Source organism: Nyctibius grandis, chromosome 5 (genome assembly GCF_013368605.1).
Source record: "Nyctibius grandis isolate bNycGra1 chromosome 5, bNycGra1.pri, whole genome shotgun sequence".
Lineage (NCBI taxonomy): Eukaryota > Metazoa > Chordata > Aves > Nyctibiiformes > Nyctibiidae > Nyctibius > Nyctibius grandis.
Window position 1 is genome coordinate 68,400,557 of NC_090662.1, and position 22,312 is coordinate 68,422,868.

Below are 22,312 nucleotides of genomic sequence, written 5' to 3' on the forward strand. Positions count from 1 at the left end.
CTGAATTGGAATTTGGTCTTGTAATATATTTTTTCAAAATTTTTGAAAATTACCGTGTGCATTTAGGTTAATGGTTAGACTTGATGATCTTAAAGGTCCTTTCCAACCAAAATGATTCTATGATTTTATATACTACTTTCATATAATCAGAGTCATTTATATTGGAAGGGATCTCTGGAGGTCCTTTGGTCCAACTCCTTGCTTTGAAAGCAGGGTCAGCTTAGATCAAGTTGCTCAGGGACTTGTCCAGTCACATTTTACTGTCTCAAAGGCTGAAGAGTCCCCAGCATCTCTGGGCAACCTGTTCCCATACTAGGTCACTCTCATGGTAAAACCAAATAAATAGAATTCTTAACATCTAATTGGAATTTCCCTTGTTGCAACTTGTATCTGATGCCTCTTGCCATTTTGCTGTATGCCTCTGAAAAGACTCTGACATCATCTTCGCTACACAAGACAGCAATAGGATTCCCTCCTTAGCCTTCTCTTCTTAAATTTGAACAAACCCAGCTTTCTTTGCCTTTCCTGATGTGGTGGGTTGACTCTGGCTGGGTGCCAGGTGCCCACCAAAGCCACTCTATCACTCCCCCTCCTCAGCTGGACAGGGGAGAGAAAATATAACAAAAGGCTTGTGGGTCGAGATAAGGACAGGGAGAGATCACCCACCAATTATTGTCATGGGCAAAACACACTCAACTTGGGGAAATTAGGTTCATTTATTACCAATCAAATCAGAGTAGGATAACGAGAATTAGAAACAAATCTTAAAAACATCTTCCCCGCCCACTCCCTTCTTCCTGGGCTCAACTTCACTCCTGATTTCTCTACCTCCTCCCCCCCCGAGCAGCACAGGGGGATGGGGAATGGGGGTTGCGGTCAGTTCATCACGTGTTGTCTCCGCTACTCCTTCTTCCTCGGGAAGGACTGCTCACACTCTTCCCCTGCTCCAGCGTGGGGTCCCTCCCACGGGAGACAGTCCTCCACGAACTTCTCCAACATGAGTCCTTCCCACAGGCTACAGTTCTTCACGAACTGCTCCAGTGTGGGTCCCTTCCACGGGGTCAGGAACAGGCTGCTTCAGCATGGGTCACAAGTCCTGCCAGCAGACCTGCTCCAGTGTGGGCTCCTCTCTTCATGGGGCCATGGAGCCTGCTCCAGCACGGGCTCTCCATGGGGTCACAGACTCCTTCAGGCATCCACCTGCTCTGGCAGGGTGCAGGTGGATATCTGCTCCGCCATTAACCTCCATGGGCTGCAGGGGGACAGCCTGCCTCACCATGGTCTTCACCACAGGCTGCAAGGGAATCTCTGCTCTGGCACCTGGAGCACCTCCTCCCCCTCCTTCTTCACTGACCTGGGTGTCTGCAGAGTTGTTTCTGTCACATATTCTCCTCTCTCCGTCTGCAATTGCACAGGTGGTTTTTTTCCCCTTGTTAAATCTGTTATCACAGAGACGTTACCACCGTAGCTGACAGGCTCAGCCTTGGCCAGTGACGGGTCCATCTTGGAGCTGGCTGGCATTGTCTCTGTTGGACATGGGGGAAGCTTCTAGCAGCTTCTCACAGAAGCCACCCCTGTAGCGCCCCCGCTACCAAAACTTGGCCTCACAAACCCAATACACCTCATATGTCATGTGCTCCAGCACGCTTATTATAGGAGTGCTGAACTTGCTTCTGTACATCCACAGTATTTATTTCAGAGCCACAAACTAGACCCTGTACTCAACTGTGGTCTTGCAGGCGCTGAATAGAGGGGAAGAACCACTTCTCTTGACCTACTAGCTACAATCTTGTTAATGTAGACTGGATATGGTTGGCCGCTTTTGCTACAGGGGCACATCGCTGACTTATGTTTGACTTGTTCATCAGGACCCCCAAGTCTTTTTCTACAAAGCTGCTTTCTAGCACATGCATGGGCTTTTCCTCTCTCAGATGTAGGGCATTGTCCTGGGATCATCTTTTAGTATTTGTCCTAGGATATTCTCTACAGATGAATCCGATTTACTTTTTAAGGTTAGTTCTGTAAGAGCAGGGAAAGATCTTTTTCCTTCTATTGAGAGGAGCAGTCTTGCTTCAGGATGTGGAAACAGACCAAGTCAGTGCTTTGCTTGCCAGCAATAAAAATAAGAACAGTATGGAGGCTTGAATCTAATAATGTCAGGGCTTTTTACCAGTTTATTAATTCATATCTGATGCTTTTTTTTCTGTGCAAATATTTGGTGTTTTTCTTCCTTTTTCCTTAGATCTCTGCCCAGGAAAGCAGAAGAAAAAAGAAAGAATACATGGACAGTCTGGAAAAAAAGTAAGCCAGCCTCCTTCCTGTTTCGAGCAGGCCAATAGCATTAGTTGCTGGACTGGGAAGGGATCCAGCTGTTGATGCTGGGACTGTTTCATGCTCCAAGTTCCAGCTGCCATCTCGTGGTTGTGACTGAGAAAAGGCCCTTCTGGCTTCTGCTTGTACGTGTGCTGGGGTGCTGAATTCGTAACTGTGTCTACCTCCAGCATGTTGCTAACATGCCGATAAAGACTTTAAACCTTAAATAAGGCAAGAGCCATCTGCTATCAGCCTCCCCCTCATGCAACTCTGTTGGCCTAGTGGGTAGGCAGTGTCCAGGGAAAGGTGGATTCAGAGTGAATACATTCTGTCTTCTAGTGCAGATGGAGAAGGAAGTAGGAAGTGGGTGAAATAAGACCGCCTGGGAAAATAAGCAAGACTTGGGAAAACAGCATGTGACCCATCGACTTCCTTTAGCAAGAAGGAGCCAAACTCCCAGTTAGTGGTTTATATCCCAAGTTAATCTTTCTTCCAACAGACAAGTATTCTAGTATTTCTCTTATGCATTTCACCAGATGGATCTGTTAAGCCCCTTGTACCATCTTTGGTGATATCCTTGATGTAATTTTTTTTTTCTTCTTATCTCTTTGTGGATGAGTCTTGTTTTCTCAGAGTTACTCTTATGAAATTCCACCATATACCTACAGATACCAAAGCTGTTGCCCTTCACCTTTTTCCTTCTTGAAGCTATTCTGGCTGGTCATGTTTGTCTTTTATGAGTCCCATATTTTTACGTGGACCTCTTATGTGGCATGTCATATGATAACCAACTTTAGCTTAGGGGGTTTCCAGGGGCAGTGTGGAAGTGAGCAGTCTCTTGGAAATGAATCCTTCTAGCTTATTAACCTACCTAAACTTCAAATTTGAGGGTTTGGTTTCAGAAGCCTGGCATTCGCTGAATTGCTTGGTGCCTCATCCTAGCAATGAAATGCACACGTTGAACACCTTTGCACAAAATACTCGCTAACAGCAACAATGTTGCATGTTCTGTGACATTTAAAGTATCTGTCCCATGGCCTGATTCACAGAGAAAGTCTGAGCAAGGTCTTTGCTGTTGCTATTTCAAGGGGCAAAAAGTAGTTACAGCCCATCCTGAATGAGCGGAACCTGCTGGGATGTAGTTGAGCACTGTAAGCAGGTGCTCCACAGCTAGTAGTATCTTTTGCAATGTCTTTTACACCATGAAGTATGATTAAAGATTATGACTAAAATTTGCTGGTGTAACTTTTCATTAAATATAGGCAAGATCATAGAGTGCTCTGTGAAAGCAAGTTTAATAAATGACTGATTTTTTACATTCCTCTTTCTTTCCTTGTGCTGTCTCCAGAGTTGAGACTTGTTCAAATGAAAATAGTGAGCTGCGTAAGAAGGTAGAAGTCCTGGAGAATACTAACAGGTAAGGTACAAAAGGAATAAAACAAAACTGTAGCATGATATTACAGTGAAAAGTGAAAATCTGGAAGTTGAGAGATCAATTAAAATGTGAAGAATAGCTGTATCTGATCTGGTTAATGTCAAAGACAGATGAGGAAGGCCAATTATCATGACTGCAGTGTGATGTAAAGCATAGAGACTTTGATGTCAGGTCTTAAACTGTTTCCCTAGCCTGTGGTGTGCTTGAGAAACCTTTTGGCACTCTTTGAGTTCTTCCACTGCCCAAGGAAACCTGATTAGTGGTACATAACAAACAAAAAACTACAGACCAACTCTCTGGATTGTCTTTATTTAGTGAAAGACTCTTTTGGGAGGAGACCTTGACCAGGAGCATGACGCTGCCAGAAATTACAGTGCTGAAGCTCAAGAGTCATTACCAGTTCCTTCTGGACTACTAGATGTCAGTGCAATTATTGTGCACCCTTCTAACCATCTCACACCCCAGAATTTCATTTGGAGGGGGAAAATCAACTTCTTGTTTCTTCGTTTCTGAAGAAATGGGTGACTCAATGGTGGCTTTCTCAAAGGACACATGGCAGAAAATGTTCAGTAGCTGAGCTTTTAATCGGGTGTTAGCTGAGAGTGGAGTGTTAGTCATGGCTTATGCTTGGTGTGTTCTCTAATGATGGCAAATTCCAATGAGTAGGTACTAGGTAAGCCCACTGTTAACACCTTCTAGTTAGAGGCATTTGTAGTGATGGTTGAATATTACCATTGAACATGATGGTAACACTGAAGTGTAGGAGGAGGCTGGGATTTGAAGATAAGACCCATGATCATGGAAAACAGCCCTAGAGCTTGTCTGGCAGCCAATGTATTGCTAATTGAGAGGCATGTGTTGTTTCTAATCTCTGGATCCAATCTCTAATTTCATGGAGCCAGACCCTGTAGCACTGCTGGAGACTCTCCCACACACTGTTCATGCATAAAGACATCTGCTGCTTGTTTGAAGAGAGCCAAGCCATTTCTATGCCTCCTGTATCTTCCTCCAGGGTTTTACATAAAAGAACCAGGAATTGTTCTGTAGATGTAGAGTAGGGTTTTCTCTCCCAGGATCTGTCCCAGGAGGTGCTGAAGCCAGCTGCTCTAAGGAAAGGTGCAGCTGTGGATGAACCACTCAGGGACAACATGCTGTCAAGCTTAGAGAGTTTTCTCCCCAGTTCAGCTAAATTTGGCCAGCTGTTTTCATCTCAGAGCTGTTGTGGATGCAGTCATGAGAACAGCTTTGTTGGTATTGTTCATCCTTTTAGACAGGACCTTTAGCATCTTCTCTATTATTTGATGATCTTAATTCTGTCATGCTAAACACTCTAAAAATATTTAGCTAAGTGATATTATCTCCGAATCCTTCATACTCTGGGCATGTGAGATGAGTTGCATTGTTTTCTTCCCTCTGCAATAGCATCGATATTGATTTGTAATCTCCTGCAGAGAAGCAGATGTTTCTGTCCCTCTGCACAGAAATTCTTGTAGTTCACGGTGATGCTGTTTTGGCTATTTAGTTACAAACTCTACCTAAAATCTGTTAAGGCTTCAAATTGAGGTACTGAGAAAGTGCCTGCTTTCATCAAGCCTGAATTATGTAACATACCACGTATGGTTTTTTTCACCTTAACCCTAAAGAGCCACTTTTCTTATTTAGTGTATAATTGTGCAACTGTCTCATTCAGAGAATGGTTCCAGGCCCTTGTTTAATGTATATTATCCACTTCCTATGGTGAATTCAAAATTTCTGGTTTCCCCATTGGTATTTGCACAGAGCCTTGATGTGGCATCCAGAAACTGTTCAGATGTTTCAGAACTTGTCTTCGCAGCATCCTATACTTCCATCTCTTACGTACAGTCAGGAATCAAAGTTCAAAGCAGTGATGGTCAAAATTATGCAGTCAGTTTAATCTTGAATGCCCAAATTTAGATGTTTAGGACTTCATTTCTCCAAGTACCTAACACACAGTCATACATACATGTATCTTATTTAATATGCCCAAAGCAGAGCCCCAGTTGACTTTAGTTGCAACTTTGAGTGTTCAGTGCAATCAAGAATGAAAATGTCATTGAAGGTCTTATCTAAAAGTAGATCTACAAACATTAGAGCTGTTCTTTTGTTGTGAAAATTTGTAAGAGTGGAAGAAACATAACAGGAAAATAAGAGCTGTGATTACGTGTATAAATATCCATGCATTCAGTGTGGATGAAGACAAAGTTGTTTTTTTACCTTGTTGGAAAATTGGGCTATAGCTGCTTACCAAAAAGTTCATGCACATGTATGTGCTATCAGTCAGTATCATGTTTTTGTAGTCTGGCTGTAGTTGAGAGGAACTGAAGTGCGATTTCCAAAACATACAACTATTGAACAGCAGAGTTCCCTTTCAGTATGTACAATCAGTTTTTTAGAGCATGTTATTCTATATATAGAACACATTTTTCACAGATACATACCTGAGACTTCAGGAGAACCCTGCTTACATTTAAAAATCTGGCTCCAAACCATGGAAACACTGGAATTCCTTTTGGTAAACATCTTCATACATTATTCTCAGTAACATGAAAAAGTTTAGAAGAATCTTCCCTGAGAGCCTGCCTTAGCCTGAAATTCTGGATCTGAAAAGATGTAATGTAAAAGGTGCAAGTGTGGTTAAAACCTTTGCATCCAGAAGCATCTCCCTTGATGTTTATGCATCTTAAAAGGCAAGGCAGGAGGCTGGGGTTCAAGATGCAGGGGAGTTTTTAATTCTCATTACTCTGAGTGGGTGACTGCAGCATTTTTGGCATCTTAGTATTAGAACCACTAGCATATGTTTCCTCTCCTAATTTATGTGACTCAGTCTCTTAAAAGAAACCCATCCAAGTTCCTTTCTAGGCAGTTTTCTCAAAACTAAGGAAGCACATTATTACATGCATATCTCTTATGTCTTGTAGCCACAACTGAGCCAGGCTCTCATTGGTTGAGTAGCGTCTGAACATGTGAGGCACTGCTGTCTTAGAAAGCAAAGGGTGTGAGAAGCTGGCACCGAGAGTTGAACTGACTTGTCCCAGTCACCAAGAAGGCTTGATCCAGTCACCTTCTGGCACTGGGACCGAAGGCAGAAACTGCCAGTGATCTAGGGGGTTGAATATGGTCTCTGACACCAGCGTCGTCTAGCTGGGAGCCATGGCTGTTTGGGCTTAAAGATAGTGTTGAAACATCTGGTACTGTGTATGATATATGAGAGGTACTTTAGCTTTTCACTTCTTTTGAGTCTGTGTTTATAAATATATTGATGATCGCTTTTCCTGGAGAAATCATAGACATAGTATCCAGTTAGCATATGGTTGAGAGTTTCACACATGGACAATGCATGCAAGTAGGTGCTAGAGTTGCTCCTGTGGAGTAATGACTAGCAAGTTATATAGGTCTCCACTCTGACAGGCACCTTAAAGGCAATGGCTTTACAAATACAATTGGGATGTTCTTTCATTTCTCGTGCTCCCGCTCAAGCTATTGTTACAATCCCCAGTCACCTAAAGATCGAGTTGCATATCAGTCTGACCCACTAAGGGTTTATTGGCACCAAAGCTGCCAGACTTCACTGATTTCCATGGCTGTTCCTTAATTTGAGGCTGGTAAAGTAATTTTACGAAGTCATTTTCAAGGTGTGAAGGATTTGGATTTAAGTTGCAATGAGATATCTTGCACTTCATTTCAGACCACCCTTATAATAAGTGACAAAGCTTGGCAGCCCTGGAGCGACTCCTTGTTTTCAAAGCAACAGCACAGGTTTTTTTATGCTGAAAAATCTTTGATGAAAAATTGTGCATTTTTTTCTGCTTTGAGGTATTCTGGTCTTTCAGTGAAAACCTTACTTTGGGATTTGCTCTCTTTCTTACAAATAGGACAGGCAGAGAAGGAATCTGTGTGTAAAGTTGGAAGACAGAATATTTTTTCTTTCTCCTTATCAAAATTAGGTTTTGTTCCTCACAAAGTAGATTCTCTGAAAATTCTCTGTAAAATCTTGATCAAAATAAACAGTGTTTGGTGTCCCCTAGAAGCTGTCTTTTTTGTTTAAATCGGTGTTGGATTTTAAACATAAATACTGAATTGAGGAAGCCTATCGGGTGGCTAGGTCCTGGGATGACAAGTTTCTTCTCCTTAATCAAAGTGCACTGGAAGCAGAGGGGAGGAAGCCTTGACTTATTCCGTACTTCAACAGTGAAAGGGGCTCTTCTGAAGATTAATACGTGAATGTGCACACGAAAACAAGACATCACAGGCAGAGTGAATTTGCTGGCAGTGTGTGGAAGGGAGAGCAGGAGTCTTCAGTTACTTTACAGCTTTCCTATGAGGTGCTTCCATTGGCAGGGAAAAGCGTGAAAGCACGTTCACACCTCCTACGGAGGTGACCCTCTAATTGAATATCACTGGGAAATGTGTCAGACGCAGTGAAAATAATCCCTGTAGGTGCAAACCCCTTTATGCATGCTGCCTTGGGATTGCATTTTCTCCGGTTAGGACTTAGCCATAGGCAGTGTGTTTCACTAAAAGCATTCATGGCCTTCCTGCTGATATTCAGAGGGAGCATCTTAGTTTAACATAAGTCCCTGTTCTGCAGAGCAGAGAGCTGCTCCTTTTCCTTCTCTTAGTCCAGATCATTCCTGCAGCTGTCCAGTAACAACGAAGGCAGCTTTTGCATGGAAAGGAGCTTTTGCATGGAAAGGAGCTTTTGCATGGAAAGGAGCTTTTGCATGGAAAGGGGGTGGAACATCTCCCTTATGAGGAGAGGCTGAGGGAGCTGGGTCTCTTTAGCTTGGAGAAGAGGAGACTGAGGGGTGACCTCATTAATGTTTATAAATATGTAAAGGGCAAGTGTCATGAGAATGGAGCCAGGCTCTTCTCAGTGACATCCCTTGACAGGACAAGGGGCAATGGGTGCAAGCTGGAACACAGAAGGTTCCACATAAATATGAGGAAAAACTTCTTTACGGTGAGGGTAACTGAACACTGCACCAGGCTGCCCAGAGAGGTTGTGGAGTCTCCTTCTCTGGAGACATTCAAAACCCGCCTGGACACGTTCTTGTGTGATATGATGTAGGTAATCCTGCTCCGGCAGGGGGATTGGACTAGATGATCTTTCGAGGTCCCTTCCAATCCCTAACATTCTGTGATTCTGTGAGATCTTTTGACCTCAGAATCCAATCTTCCACCATTCCAGAAGCAAATAGAGAATAAAAGCACCAAAGAGTGCCCCATTTCGGCTATAGCAGGGTAAACTGGTATCATCTCAGAACAAAGAAACTTGTTTCTTGCTCTTGCCTCAGCTCTTGCTCTTAGTTTGAAAATGCACCTGTAGCCTGTCAGCTCCCAGCACTCAGTCGTTGTCTGCTGAGAAGACAGTAGCTCTGCTTAAACAGATAAATGACTTGGGGGAGAAAGACAGTTTATGTGAAAGTAGTTGGTAAATAAGGTGGAGGATTAGTCTTTCTCTGTGTATAGGAGACCTCAGAATACCTGCCTAATCATGCTTTCCAAAAAGAGAGTGTTTTGAAATCAGGTCTCTGGGCCCACTCTGCCCAGCAGTTCTTTTTAAATTGGACAGAAAAAGGCAGAGACGAGCAAAATGAGGAGAATTGTCTCTTCTCTGTTGATTTCCTCACCAGCCATTAGCTGTTTTCTCCCTGACTCCTCCACAAAAAGTGGCAAAAATGATCAGCATTTCAAGGCTGCTGCTGCTGCCAGCCCCCGAGCTGGGGAGGAGGAGAGCTCCTTCCTCCTCGCTCTGCAGAGCTGTTCTGTGTTGAGCCCAGTGACTCAGGCCTGAAACGGGGGAAAGATTTAGTCTTCTATAATAGCACAGAAATTGCAGGCTTAAAAAGGCATTGTTGTATAACCTAACTGGTGGCATATGGTGGGAATACTCTATGCAGCACGTTCTGTGCTGGAAAATGATATATACCACGTGCGCAAGTCTTTGTGAACCCTATGCCATGTAGTGGATGTGAGGAGGAACTGGGGAGAGATGCAGAAGGGAGCAGGGAATTAGGATGGTCTCATTTACGTGTTTTATCCCTTAATTTGCCTGTGGTCTCTCTAATAGTCTCTCTAATAGTGAATAAAGGACTGAATTAGACAAATCACTTTCTTCTTTTAAATATTGAGTTGCAGACTAGACCATGCTCTCAAGAGCATGCAAAACATCCTTCCTTAATAAGTTGAGAAAGATCTGCTGGCCCAGATAAATCTGTGCTGTGAGCATGCCTTGTGCTCGTTTCAGAATGCATTGCTGAAGTCCTTGAATTCATTAAACCCTAATTAGCAATGAGCATCAATGATTAAAAAAATCTATAATAATAGGCAGACAAGTGTATATTGAGCTGAGAAGGCACCTCTGGGTCTGTCCTACAATTAGCTTTTAGCTAGTTTGATCTTAAAATAATCCTTCTGTTTTCTCTGACATCTTGACCTTGCCTCTTGCTTTACTATCTGACGTCACAGCTTCCAAAGCTGTTGTCTGGAGTTCTGTGGGAGCTACCCTCTGCAATAGGTTGCGAGACTTACAGTAGAAGTAAAAAATAAAACTGGAAACAAACAGCAAGGTTAAAATCTTGATGCAAAATTCTACTATGTTTGTGTCGAGGACAAACATTTGGGTTACTCCTTGTCTGTTAAAAAGCTTTAATGACAACAAAATGAAAACTGCTGTGAAAACCCTGTATCAATCATTCTTTGTGATCATTTCCCATTTAAATGACTAGTATCCTGACTGTAGTAATCGATGATACAGCAGAAGAAAAAATGACCAGAAAGACAGAAGAATATCTTCCCGATCTGGGACTGTTGACTCCAGCCAACCACAAAAGAACTACCGTTGTGGTTGGACCTCAGAGTAGCCATTTCAGGCATCTGTGTTTTTTGTCGACTCCTGGCGGATTTAGCAAGTAGCAATAAAGTGCTTTAATAAATTAATTTGAGAAATGGAGTGTGTGCCTACGCCTGGCTTTAAGACCATCTCTTTGAAAGTGGTCCAGCATGTGGTCCAAACCACTGTACAGGAGGTTTCAGAAAAAGGAGGGAGCCGTATACATCTATCACCCATTAGAGTAGTTATAAACTTGCTACTGCACCTTTTCAAATATTGACGGAACTCCTGCTGAATTCATGACATAAAACCAGGTCGTCTATGCATAGTCACTTGCATATAGAGCAGTTTCAGTTGTTTCTTGTAGAAACACCAAAAATACAGATTTTATTTATAAGAGCCTTCTGAAATTGCTGAAGAAGTAATTGTTCAGGGACATCAGTTAAGGGAAAGGCAGAAGATCTTTTTGAAAGGTCCAGTGCTTATACATGTAAAAATCTTGTAAAATCAAAAAACATTCGTTGCTACTAACTTCAAGGGGAAGACTTTAATGATCTGTACCTTGTCATAAATGCTGTGTTACTGCCAGGTGTGGAACTGGAAGCAAAACGCTGCTTAACCAGCAGGTAGATCAATGCATTTGATGCCTCTCTGTTGTCTTTGCTTTCCAGAACACTTCTGCAGCAGCTGCAGAGACTTCAAGCCATGGTTGCTGGAAAAGTGTCCCGTTCGTGTAAGGCAGCTAGCACGCAGACAGGGACCTGTCTTATGGTGAGTGTCCCTAAAGCTGGGAATTGTAGGGGAATGAGAATCTGTTTCCACTGTTTAAAGGCACATCCCTTGTTCTGCAAAGCCCCTCACTGGCAAATTCTCAGCTTGGGAAAGTTCTCTTCAAAATTTGACAATTAATTTTGAAGTAGGTGAGACTCCTGGCTGATGAAGAGCAACATTTTTGGGAAGGCATTAAATTCTGGAGGAGACTGAGCCTGTACTTTTGGTTGGGTTGCTGCAGTGATGAAAGAAGGAGCGCTGCTCCTCTGAGTGACTTGTTTTATTATTACCTACAATATTGTATGTGAGAAATGGTGTCTAGAGTTGTAAAATGAAAACAAGGGTGAGCTTTGATGCCTGGTTCTTTTGATACCAGTAAAAATAAACTTGCTCATCCAAATAAAAATATGACTAAGGCTGTAAATCTGCCTCTAGCCTATTTCAGTAATAGTAGTCAGGAAAAGAAAAGGATTGGAATGAAATGTTTCCTTTTTCCCTCCTTACACTTAGCCAGCAAGTTCCTTTTATACTAGTGCTATAAATTGATGGTAATTACTTTCAAGGCCTAAGCTGTTTTCCTAGTCTGCTAGCCTCTCTGCCACTTCGAAGCAAGACTGGGGTCAGCAGCAGAAATAACCTTGGAAATTCCCAACAGCATCTGTAAAACACACATGGTGGTTGTGTCTGCTTTTCAACGTTGGGAGTAAATAAGGCTACAGGCCAAAATGGTGGCAGACATTGAAATCAAACTCCAGTAGAAATCTGCCCTTTAAAACACTGAGTTGTTATTGTATACGTGCCTTTGCTAAGACACCCTCTATGTAGTGATGAAAATAGCCTCAAATAAGTTGTTTTGAAAAAGTATCAGATCTGGTTTCTGTTGATTCTTAGTTTTGGTGTGTGGGCCAACAGCTAAGTGCACTTACCTCTTCTGCATCCTCCCTTTGCCAGATGGTGGTGCTGTGCTTTGCAGTAGTTTTTGGCAGCTTTTCTCAGAGCTATGGGCCGTATCCTTCTGCTACAAAGATGGTGTTGCCCAGGCAGCATTCCTCACCAGAGTCCTACACAGACTCCGTTGGTAAGTGACAGCTATCCCAGTCTTGCGCCCTGCTTGATTGTGCTTCGGCACTTGTTTTCCACCCCATCCCTAACCCCCTCCTCAAGCACCTCTTACTTTCCTGCTCCCTAGCGGATCATTCCTTGATATAACTGTCTCTTTCAAAGGATAGCTTGGCAAGCTGTTCTGATGGCAGAAGACTTCATGGGCAAAACCTTTCCTCACTAGCCTGATTGGTACTTCTGTTTAAACCCTTTTTGTTTCTGTTTGTGGAACTAAAGCTAGTGGTCTGTAAAAGGTAGCAGGATTTCTATTTGGTAGCAAATGTTCATACTGTTAAATGCACAACTGATGTCAGCTGGTCTTTCCTTTGCCAGTGTCAATAAAGGGTCCAAGGGACTGAGTGGGAAACTGTTAGTATTACATACCTGTAATGAACTAGTTGCTTTAAACATACATTATCAAAGTGATTGTTTCATTTTGCTCTTCTTTTGTGAACAGTTCAGATATTTTTGATCCCTACCTGGACCATTGCTGTGGTATCTTTCCTCAACGATCAAATTACCAGTTAATCATTATGAAAAGACAAGACCTTTGCAGTTTAGGTCTTCTCTGATGGTTTCCATTTCCTGAAATGACCAGGGCTGTTCTCTCTGAGATGCCTGTTTCTCATATCTTTTCGCCTTCTGTCTTTTTATGCAGTGAGGTCAAGGAGTCTGCTAATTTATGAAGATCCTCACCAACTGGAGGAGTCATCAAGCCCGATCTCCTTTGCAGATCGCAATGACAGGCAAGCAGACACCTCCAAGTACACAGCGCTGTCGCTGGAAGCCATGCCAGGGACACAGCAGGATGATATCATGCAGTTCACAATAGCCAACGAGACAAGGCTAGAGAAATCGGTGCTGCTGGGCCTGCAGCAGCACAGGTGAGTGCAGGGTGGGCTCCTTGTCATATGGGTGTTCAGTATCACATTTGTGCCTGGAGGCCAGCAGTAAGACTAGGGGCTCAGCTATGCTGGGCACTGTGAAACATGAAGTAAGAGTTTGGTCTGTGTCTGGAGAGCTTATAGGCAAAGTTATTGTTACTCTGGAGAAGTGGTTGCAATAATATTGTAGTAATAATACAGCTACCTAACTCAGTGCTTCTGCCAGAAACCTAACCCCTGTAAGCCTGTTAGTTGTGTCTGCCCACTTCTTTAAGCACTTACTTCCGTGTCTCCTCAAGGAATAAGCTTTTGCCGGTTGGGTGGAAGTGTGAGGCTGTGACTCACTATGCTTTCTATGAGGTTAGGGTGTGAAGAGCTGGAGTTTCTCGCAGCAGTGATCTTACTAAAGCATTACTGTGGAAGGTTTGCAGGAGTCTTAAGAGACTAGATGTGGCACTTAGTGCCGTAGTATAGTTGACACAGTGGTGTTAGGTCAAAGGTTGGACTCGATGATCCCAGAAGTCTCTTCCAACCTGGTTGATTCTGTGATTCTCTGACAATCCTGTAAAGTTATCTGAACTACTTAACACAGAGCTCCTTCATATTTTTTTTTTTTTTAGCATAAATATAAGGTTTTGGGGCCTCTGCAAAGAGAGAGATTCACTGGTTTAAATATGTGTATGCAGTTTTCTTTCCAATCTACCTTTTCTTGTCCTGCCACTGTCCTATTGGCCCAGATCTTGGTCTCTGCTAACAAGCAGTAGCAAGCACACCGAACAGCGGAGAGAGGGATTTTGTTTGGAAGCATGCTATTCTGAGGGCTAGGATGAGCCGTATCACCTCAAGCATGCCTTCTGAGCCCTTGTATCAAAGTTATACCTAGAGCCAAATAGATGACTAATTCAGTGTGTTACCGTACTCCAACTGACAAGTACCTGGTAAATACTGAGTCCCCTTTCAGCATTAGCCAATTAAAGCAGGATATGCGCTTTTAAAAATGACTAACTATTAGCGTTAACCTTTGTTGTTTTGGTTTTTTTTGTTCCCTACAGAGTCAACTCCGAACTAGAAGGAAATGAAACACTGAAGATAATTGAAATAGATAGAAGAGTCAATGCCACCTCTTAAAAATAAAAAAGGCCTTTTTTCTTGACTTCCCTCTTTCCCACATATTTTCAGCCAAAGTCCCCCTGACTTGTCATCCTCAGTGAACCAAAGCACAAAAGAGAGGGAGTTCAACTTCTGCATTGACTGGTGAGGCTGTGACTGCAGATGGGATCTCTTGTCTTTGTAACTCCCTTCCTCACTTCACACACAGTCCCTGTCTTTGCTTTTATTCCTTTCCTGTCTAATACCGCAAGGGCAGGATTGAGCTATGGTGGCAGATGATGCCAACAGTGTGCCGGTGACTGGTGGGTGTGGGTGTGTGTGTGCGTGCACACATTCTAATCTGAGCACAAAGACGTTCTGTAGAAGAGTGAAATATGCAAAACCGATGGGAGCATGTGGGTGATAGGTTTCTTGGGAAAAGGTAATTGAGAGAAAGAGGAGATGCAGCATGATGCTGCTCAAAATCTAGCCACAGCTCCTTGCCTACTGGTCTACAGCACTTGAGCTTTTTGTGGGGATTGAGAAGCTTGTGTGTAGACTGCTTCGGAAGGGACAAGAAAGGGCCCTGATACTGCTGAGTTAACAGCACAGGCAGGAGAGGGGTGGGCAATGATGCTGCTGCATTGTTCTCCTCTAGCTCTTTCTCTTCTTCCCTCCAGCTTCTTTATCAGTTAGTGGGGTAAGTTTCTCTCTGGGTTGAAAGCAGTCCTGGTAGGCTTCCCTACTGCTTCCACCCTTGTGGAATTCAAGCAAAGATCAGTCGCTGTCTTGTCACACTTTGTGTGGGAGACTTACACTAGTTTAACTAAACCTGTTTAGAAAGCGGGTTTTGTTAAATGTTTTGGATGGATGTCCTTTAGTTGCTTAAGGCTAATCTGTTTAGCTTAAATCAGTTCCTTCCCAACAAACTAAATCAATGTAAGGCTTAAACCAGAAGTGCCTCCTGAGAGGACCATATGGATTTAATTTATTGGCTTTTAGATGCGTTGATGGAATTTCTATGTAGACCCAGTCTCAGATGGTCCTGTGTTTTCCTTTCCTTGCCATCTTCCTGTTACTATTGTAAATAGTATTTATTAGCTTTGCAAAATTTTGTGTAGACAGTCGCAATGAAGAGAACTGAGCTTCCTTAGCCCTGCAAGTGGTCTGGGCAAACTCTGAAATCAGACACACAAATGTCACTGAACACCCATTCCCTCCCCCCAGACTTGAATTGCCCTAAAATAAAGCCATGTGTCTTATATTCCTCTTACCTCCTTTTCCAGAGATGTGATCTTAGACCGACTGCTTAGCTGAAAAGGTAGGGGTATAGGTAGCCCCAGCTAGGCACAGTTCAGGCCTGGAGATGGTAGATACTATATTAACTGTATGACAAGACAGCCTCTGACCTGGGGGGTTGAGTGTGTAGGCAGGACACAAGGCAAAAGAAGGATGAGATGGGCACGTAGGGAGGTGAAGTGACTGGCCCAAGTTCAGTGGAAAAGCCAAGAGCAGTATTCAGGTCTGATCCTGGTCCAGTACTCTTCTCCCTGCTTTCTTTCCTCCTTGTCCCATCTAGCTGTTGCCTTTAAGGGTTCTCCCTCTCTCAGTACCCTGGTCATGCCTTTGCCCGAGCTGTGCTTCTTGCAATTTGTCCTTGCAGTGGCACAGTCGAACCTATCCCGGGATTTGAGCAGGTTTTTATCTAGTTCTACATAATGGCACTCAGACTCCATTAAGGATGGATTTTGTGTGAAAATCCTAATTCAGCAGTCTAGCATAGCTACTTTACAGTTCACCAGAAGAAGTCAATTTAAAAAAAGAATCAAGAATTTTGAAGCTCTTTATTCTTTTATTTTTTTTTCTAATGATAAATAAGGGAAAAACTAACCTAGCCTTACAAGTAATTTTTTACCATGTACAGTAGATATTTCCTGCAAGTATTCTATTTTGTAAAATATTGGATTTGTATTTTATTACAGCAGCTGCCACACCAGCTCCTTTCTTGTTTTTCATTCTCCTTAGACCTTCTTCCTTCGGTATCCTATTTGCTGCCCTCCAGCCTGACTCAAAACTCAGTGAAAAGAACGGGAAGAATTTGGTTAATCACAGGGGGCTGTGGATCAGTCCTCACTGTGCCATGTGAAGAAGGTGTTTCACATTAGTGACAGTGAAACATCTGCTTGACTCCATGAGCTAGTAATGAGTTTTGGTGTATAGGCATGCTTTCTAGGTAATGCCCCATTCTTCTATGCAAGTGCCTTTTTATTATTTTACCTTTGGTGGTAATGAGAGGAGAAATACTGTTGTAGTCTATTTTGCAAGTGTTCCCTTCTTCTTGGAATGGGTCAGTCTCCTCCCTAAAGTCTCTTTCCCTTTGCAGTGATCCTCCTGGGTCCTCTGAATCATTCCTGTATCCACCACCAACTTTTGCATGATGTTTTTTTTTTTGAACGATTTAAGGCTTCACATAAATACTGAACACTGGTGGGTGCCACAAGGGATGGCTGCCTTGCTTAGCCACGTGAGGTGAGCACAGTGACAGGAAAAAGCTGGGACTGACCCTTCCATTACCCTATGGCTGGTCAGTGTAAGTGGGCAAGGTCATAGCTTAGAAAATTCTTTAAATGGCCTTCTTTTTCAGAGCACTCATGGTTTGCCACCTCTGAGGGCAACTGAATGGTTAAGCCTTCTGCAGAAGAGGCCCCAAGCTGTTGAGCACAACACTGCTCTTACTAGTCTTGCAGTTTGCACTGTGCGTAAGTATGAGGCCGCTCTGCCTGAGCTCGTGCCCGTTACCAGTTAAATGGATCACCTCCCATTGCAGATACAGCTGACTTCACTGTATTAAAACCAAAATTGAATTATTTCTCAATACTTAAAGAACAGATGATTTCGCAAAACCCAAACAACCCCCTCTCTCCAAAACCTACTGCACTAGTCACCATTAAAGTTTTGTCCTTCTGTTTGCTTAATTTGGGCATGTCAGTTCAAATCTGAATGGGAGATGTCATGTTTTCATCTGGAGCATTTTAAACTGGCCTCTGAACTAATTCATCCAAGCCAGTGTGGTCATACTAATTTTCTTGTAACTGTTTGATAATCTATTTCTATAATCTTAATTTGTGTAATCCTTTAAGTTATTTTTAGGTACTCTTTTGGGGAATCTTTTGACCTAGCACATACATTGCTTGGGGATTTATTATAGTAAATTTTACTTCTTTATAATAAGGAAAACCTTTGCTTTACTTCGTTATGTTTGTGATCATTTTTCTTCAAAGGCCTTAATAGAACAGGTTTCTCTGCTAGATACTAGGGGCCAAAGAATCTCCTGTCACCACCTACCCACAGGCTGTTATGCAACAAGGACCTCACTCTCTCCAGAGGCAGTTGATGCCCGTGTTATGTACCTAGCAGGGGGACAGAGGAGGGAGGACACGTGCAATTGCACTGCCAGCCTCAGCAGTCCAGGGCTGACCCTGTGTGAATGTTGATGCGCTGCAGACTACGTGGAGAGGCAGCTGTTATGTGCTCTGTGTTAAGGACACAGGGAAGGACTAGTAAGGGGTATTCAGGGAGGATGCCAGTATAAGTGCTTTTAATTATCTCAGCTATATTACTTGAGGTCTTAGCCTTCTGCCCGTGTACTTTTTCCAGTGATGAGTGACTTGGTGCTGTAAAATAATCTGTGTGTATGGACAGGGTAGGCAAAGGCCTTATGTGCTACTTAATTTCCATTTCCACTAGAGGACTTACGTGATCCTTAGAGTCTTTAGCTGTAACATTATGCTGCTTGTCAGCACAATTTTATACACACTAGTAAACTTACCTTTTGGCCCATAGCTTTAAAGCATGTCTAGATCTGTCAGGTCTTTGCTTCTAGGGAGATAAGCTATGAAGGAATGTAGGGCATTATTTTTTTTATACATATATATATCTTAAAAGTATCAAGCACAGGGCATGTGACAGTTCTAACCTTGTTACCAGTGTGTAGATAATGTTGTTTTTTTTTTCCCCAGGCTATTTATAGTTCTTTGCTGCATTTCTTATTTCATCCATACCATTCAATATTTTTCAGCACCACAGACTAATAATGGATTAGGCTGAGATTCTTAGGCCAGATCCCAGCTGATAGAACGCAGCACGCTTCTCACTTAGGCTTTTGGAGGCTGCAGGTCTGATTTATACTGGCAGGGGACCTCTTCCATATTTCTCTGTGTAACAATGTATCTCAGTGTATTCTTGATTTTTCTAACATAAAGCTCAAAATTAATCTAAAAACTTTTCTTCTTTGTTTTTCTTTTTCCTGCTAAAGAAACCATTCCACCTCTCCACTCCCATCCCCCCAAACTATCAGTGGTGAATTCTGTCTAGACGCATTTAGAATGTAGGTCAAGTAAATGAATGATACTAATTGCTACGTTGGGAGGGATTTCCACTGAGTATTTGGGCTCTAGATTCTAGCTAATGCCAAGAGGCCATTGTACAAAACCTACGCAGCTAAGAACAGAAGCATATGGAGTATTTTTATATTCTTGGTGACTAAAATATTTCTTTCTCAAGTCACTAATTAGAAAGGGAACATTTTGTATTCTGAAGGTGAAATGGTAGGTCAGTACTTTGTAACTGCAGAAGTTATACTGGCTGATATAAGTAGTGTAGTGCTATGATGTGTTGCTGCTTTGCACTATAGTGTTAAGGGTAAACAACTTTGGGGGTTGCAAAGATGAATGAACTGGCTTACGTGTTAAGGTCTTTACAAATAAGATGTAAGGATTCAATCAATTGGCCAGGATATTGTGGCTTTCTCATGGCCAATAAAATGACAGTGGGCGTTCAGGAATATGTTGAGGGTGTGATCCCAGTTAGTACCACGCTGCTTAGGTGGTCAGCACCCATTGGAGACTCCGGGATTGAGAGGGAAATTGCCGTTTGTTTTGTGTGGTTTTCATGTTGGGCCGTTTTCTGCTTTACCAAGGTAGGTACATGACTTGAGTTCCTACGTAGAAAAGAGCGCGTCTCTCAGGAAACTCTCATTTGTGATGCTGAAATGGAGTTCGGATAGTCTTTATTTCAGGAGTCTCTTCTCTGCCCTAAAGCCCATCTCCATACTCTTCCTCCAAGAGTTGGGACTGAATAGATGAGAGCAAAACACGGGAAAGCTGGATTTGCAGACCCATCTTACAGAAAAGATGAAAGAAATGGCAGGTGAAGGAACTCCTGACATCACAGGGAAACCTTCTAGTTCTTGATTCCATAAATCAGTGATGATAGTATTTTTCATTAGTTCCCCCCTTGTTTTAGCTTTACTCTTCCCCTTGCTCTTTAATGCTATGCAGTCCTGTTTATGCATACCTGACCTTTACGGTATATGCCATTTTCCCTTCCAACCAGTGGGTAAAAATCTTTTTTGAACTTTAGCAGCCCGTAATTAAGGGAGAGAAAGGGAGAGAGGGGGAAGCAAAGGCAGGTAATCAATTTCTTTTAACAGTACTCTGCTCGTATCTGACTTTGCCATATCAGATTTTAATTCAATGGTGCTGATGTAACAGTGTCTTGCGTTCTTCATTTGTACAGTTAGGAAGAATGAGTGTGAGCGTGTGTATATCTGTGCACGTGTGCGTGGTAAGCAATTAAAAAAAAATCCAAAAACACAGAGTTGTTTTTTTAATGTAGTAAGCATTGCTAAATAAAAGCATCTACCTGAACACACAGGGCACATTCCACTTGGTGCAACAGAAAGTCCAGGCGTTTCTCTCTGAAACCTGTTCACATTCCACATCACTGAGCACTCGTAAAACTGTTATATGAATTGCTGTCTGAAGTCTGTCCTATTAGCAATTGTCAACTGAAAGTTGTTGCACTGTGTCATTTTGTGTGTATGCATAGACTGGCCTTTCTGTAGGACAGCTCTGGCTTGGTACAAAAAAAAATAATTACTTTAGGCTTTATTGTATCTTCTGGTGTCATTTTTGTTCTGCAGAATTATGGCTTTGAATGCCTTTTTTTTTTTTTGGTGTAAGTTAGCCTTAAGTGGCCCCTGGGAGCTGACAGCTCAAGGAACACAATTGGTTGAGCTGGTCTTCTGGGAGAGGACCTAAAGATCCCCCCTTCCCTGGGAGGGCTACTGCCCTAACCACCCCAGGGGCGCAGTAGGATGCCAGCAAGGGGAAGCCATTTGCTTGCAGAGGAACACACTGTGATGTGAGTACATCACTTCCCTGGGCCTTCCAAGGGTAAATTACCTGGTGTTACCCTCTTGAAGAAAAATACATATCCAGGGCCAAAGCCATTGCCTTGGGCCGTGCAAAACAATACCTTGTGACTCTGAGTCACTCCGCGTGTGACACCCCTAAGGCATTTCAGCTGATCTTTCCCTGTCCCTCTGTTCATGTGGATACAGTATGGGTTTGTGCAAACATGTAGAACTATCTACATCTATACTAACAGGATGACCATGAGCCAGCAGTGTGCCCTTGTGGCCAAGAAGGCCAATGGCATCCTGGGGTGTATTAGAAGGGGTGTGGTCAGCAGGTCGAGAGAGGTTCTCCTCCCCCTCTACTCTGCCCTGGTGAGGCCGCATCTGGAGTATTGTGTCCAGTTCTGGGCCCCTCAGTTCAAGAAGGACAGGGAACTGCTAGAGAGAGTCCAGCGCAGAGCCATGAAGATGATTAAGGGAGTGGAACATCTCCCTTATGAGGAGAGGCTGAGGGAGCTGGGTCTCTTTAGCTTAGAGAAGAGGAGACTGAGGGGTGACCTCATTAATGTTTATAAATATGTAAAGGGCAAGTGTCATGAGGATGGAGCCAGGCTCTTCTCAGTGACATCCCTTGACAGGACAAGGGGCAATGGGTGCAAGCTGGAACACAGGAGGTTCCACTTAAATTTGAGGAAAAACTTCTTTACGGTGAGGGTGACCGAACACTGGAACAGGCTGCCCAGAGAGGTTGTGGAGTCTCCTTCTCTGGAGACATTCAAAACCCGCCTGGACGCGTTCCTGTGTGATATGGTCTAGGCAATCCTGCCCCGGCAGGGGGATTGGACTAGATGATCTTTCGAGGTCCCTTCCAATCCCTAACATTCTGTGATTCTGTGATTCTGATCTAAGATGAAAAGGACAGTGACACTCGTGCAAAAGCACCTCCCCCTCCCCCCAAACTCCTTGGTAAACTGCATTGGAGCGTCTTTTGACTGCAGATATCTCTGTTCTTTTGCCATAACTCTGTTTAACTCTGTATGTGTGTTCAATGGCCTCTCTATTTTTGTACAAACTCTGTCATCTGGATACGTTCCCAGCTGATGGTTCACACTGCAAACATGTCCATTGGGTGGAAAGAAATTGCTGTTTTTCCTTTTTAAATCGTCTGCTTGATTCTATGAGAGAACAGACTACCTGCTTTTGTAGCCTAAACATGTATGTAGCTAAGTATGTTATGCTTTTCATTTCTTGCAAATAAATATTTTCTGTAGAAAAAGCAAGTATAACTTGTTTGCTTTCCTAATGGTTGGAAAAGATCTGGTCCCTTGGGTTTCCCAAGTGCGGCACTGCGTGCGATGTGTCCGTCTTCAACACGGCAGAACTCCGGTAATTTAGCACGTTGCTAGACAGAGGAGGTTAAAAGCAACGGTGTGGGTTTTCACTGAAGCTGGCTGCCCCTTCCTTTTTTTGAGACTAGCGAGAATTATAATTATAGAATATAATATATATAATGTGGGTGGGAATTAGGTGAAGGCGGGTGGCATTTAGTAATGATAACAGCACTTGAGTGCCATAGCCACTGGTGATAGAGCCACATTAATATTAAATTCTCTCTCTATAAAAGTGGGATCCAGGAAGGCTGATGCTGAAGGGGACACTAGCTTCAG

At 43.0% G+C, this 22,312-nt stretch overlaps 1 protein-coding gene across 3 annotated transcripts in view; it reads left to right on the forward strand.

The window, feature by feature from the left end:
- CREB3L2 (cAMP responsive element binding protein 3 like 2) overlaps positions 1-21,085 on the forward strand; it is an 87,610-nt gene extending 66,525 nt beyond the window's left edge. For 2 of the 3 annotated variants that reach the window (XM_068401364.1, XM_068401365.1), the window contains exons 7-12: positions 2,243-2,301; positions 3,662-3,730; positions 11,273-11,372; positions 12,324-12,450; positions 13,132-13,357; positions 14,410-21,085. In XM_068401364.1, the coding sequence (XP_068257465.1) occupies positions 2,243-2,301; positions 3,662-3,730; positions 11,273-11,372; positions 12,324-12,450; positions 13,132-13,357; positions 14,410-14,485 (657 nt within the window). In that variant the 3' untranslated portion in view covers positions 14,486-21,085. The remainder of the gene's footprint in view (positions 1-2,242; positions 2,302-3,661; positions 3,731-11,272; positions 11,373-12,323; positions 12,451-13,131; positions 13,358-14,409) is intronic. The other variant, XR_011048224.1, reaches the window with a different exon arrangement.
- Positions 21,086-22,312: the final 1,227 nt, after the last annotated feature.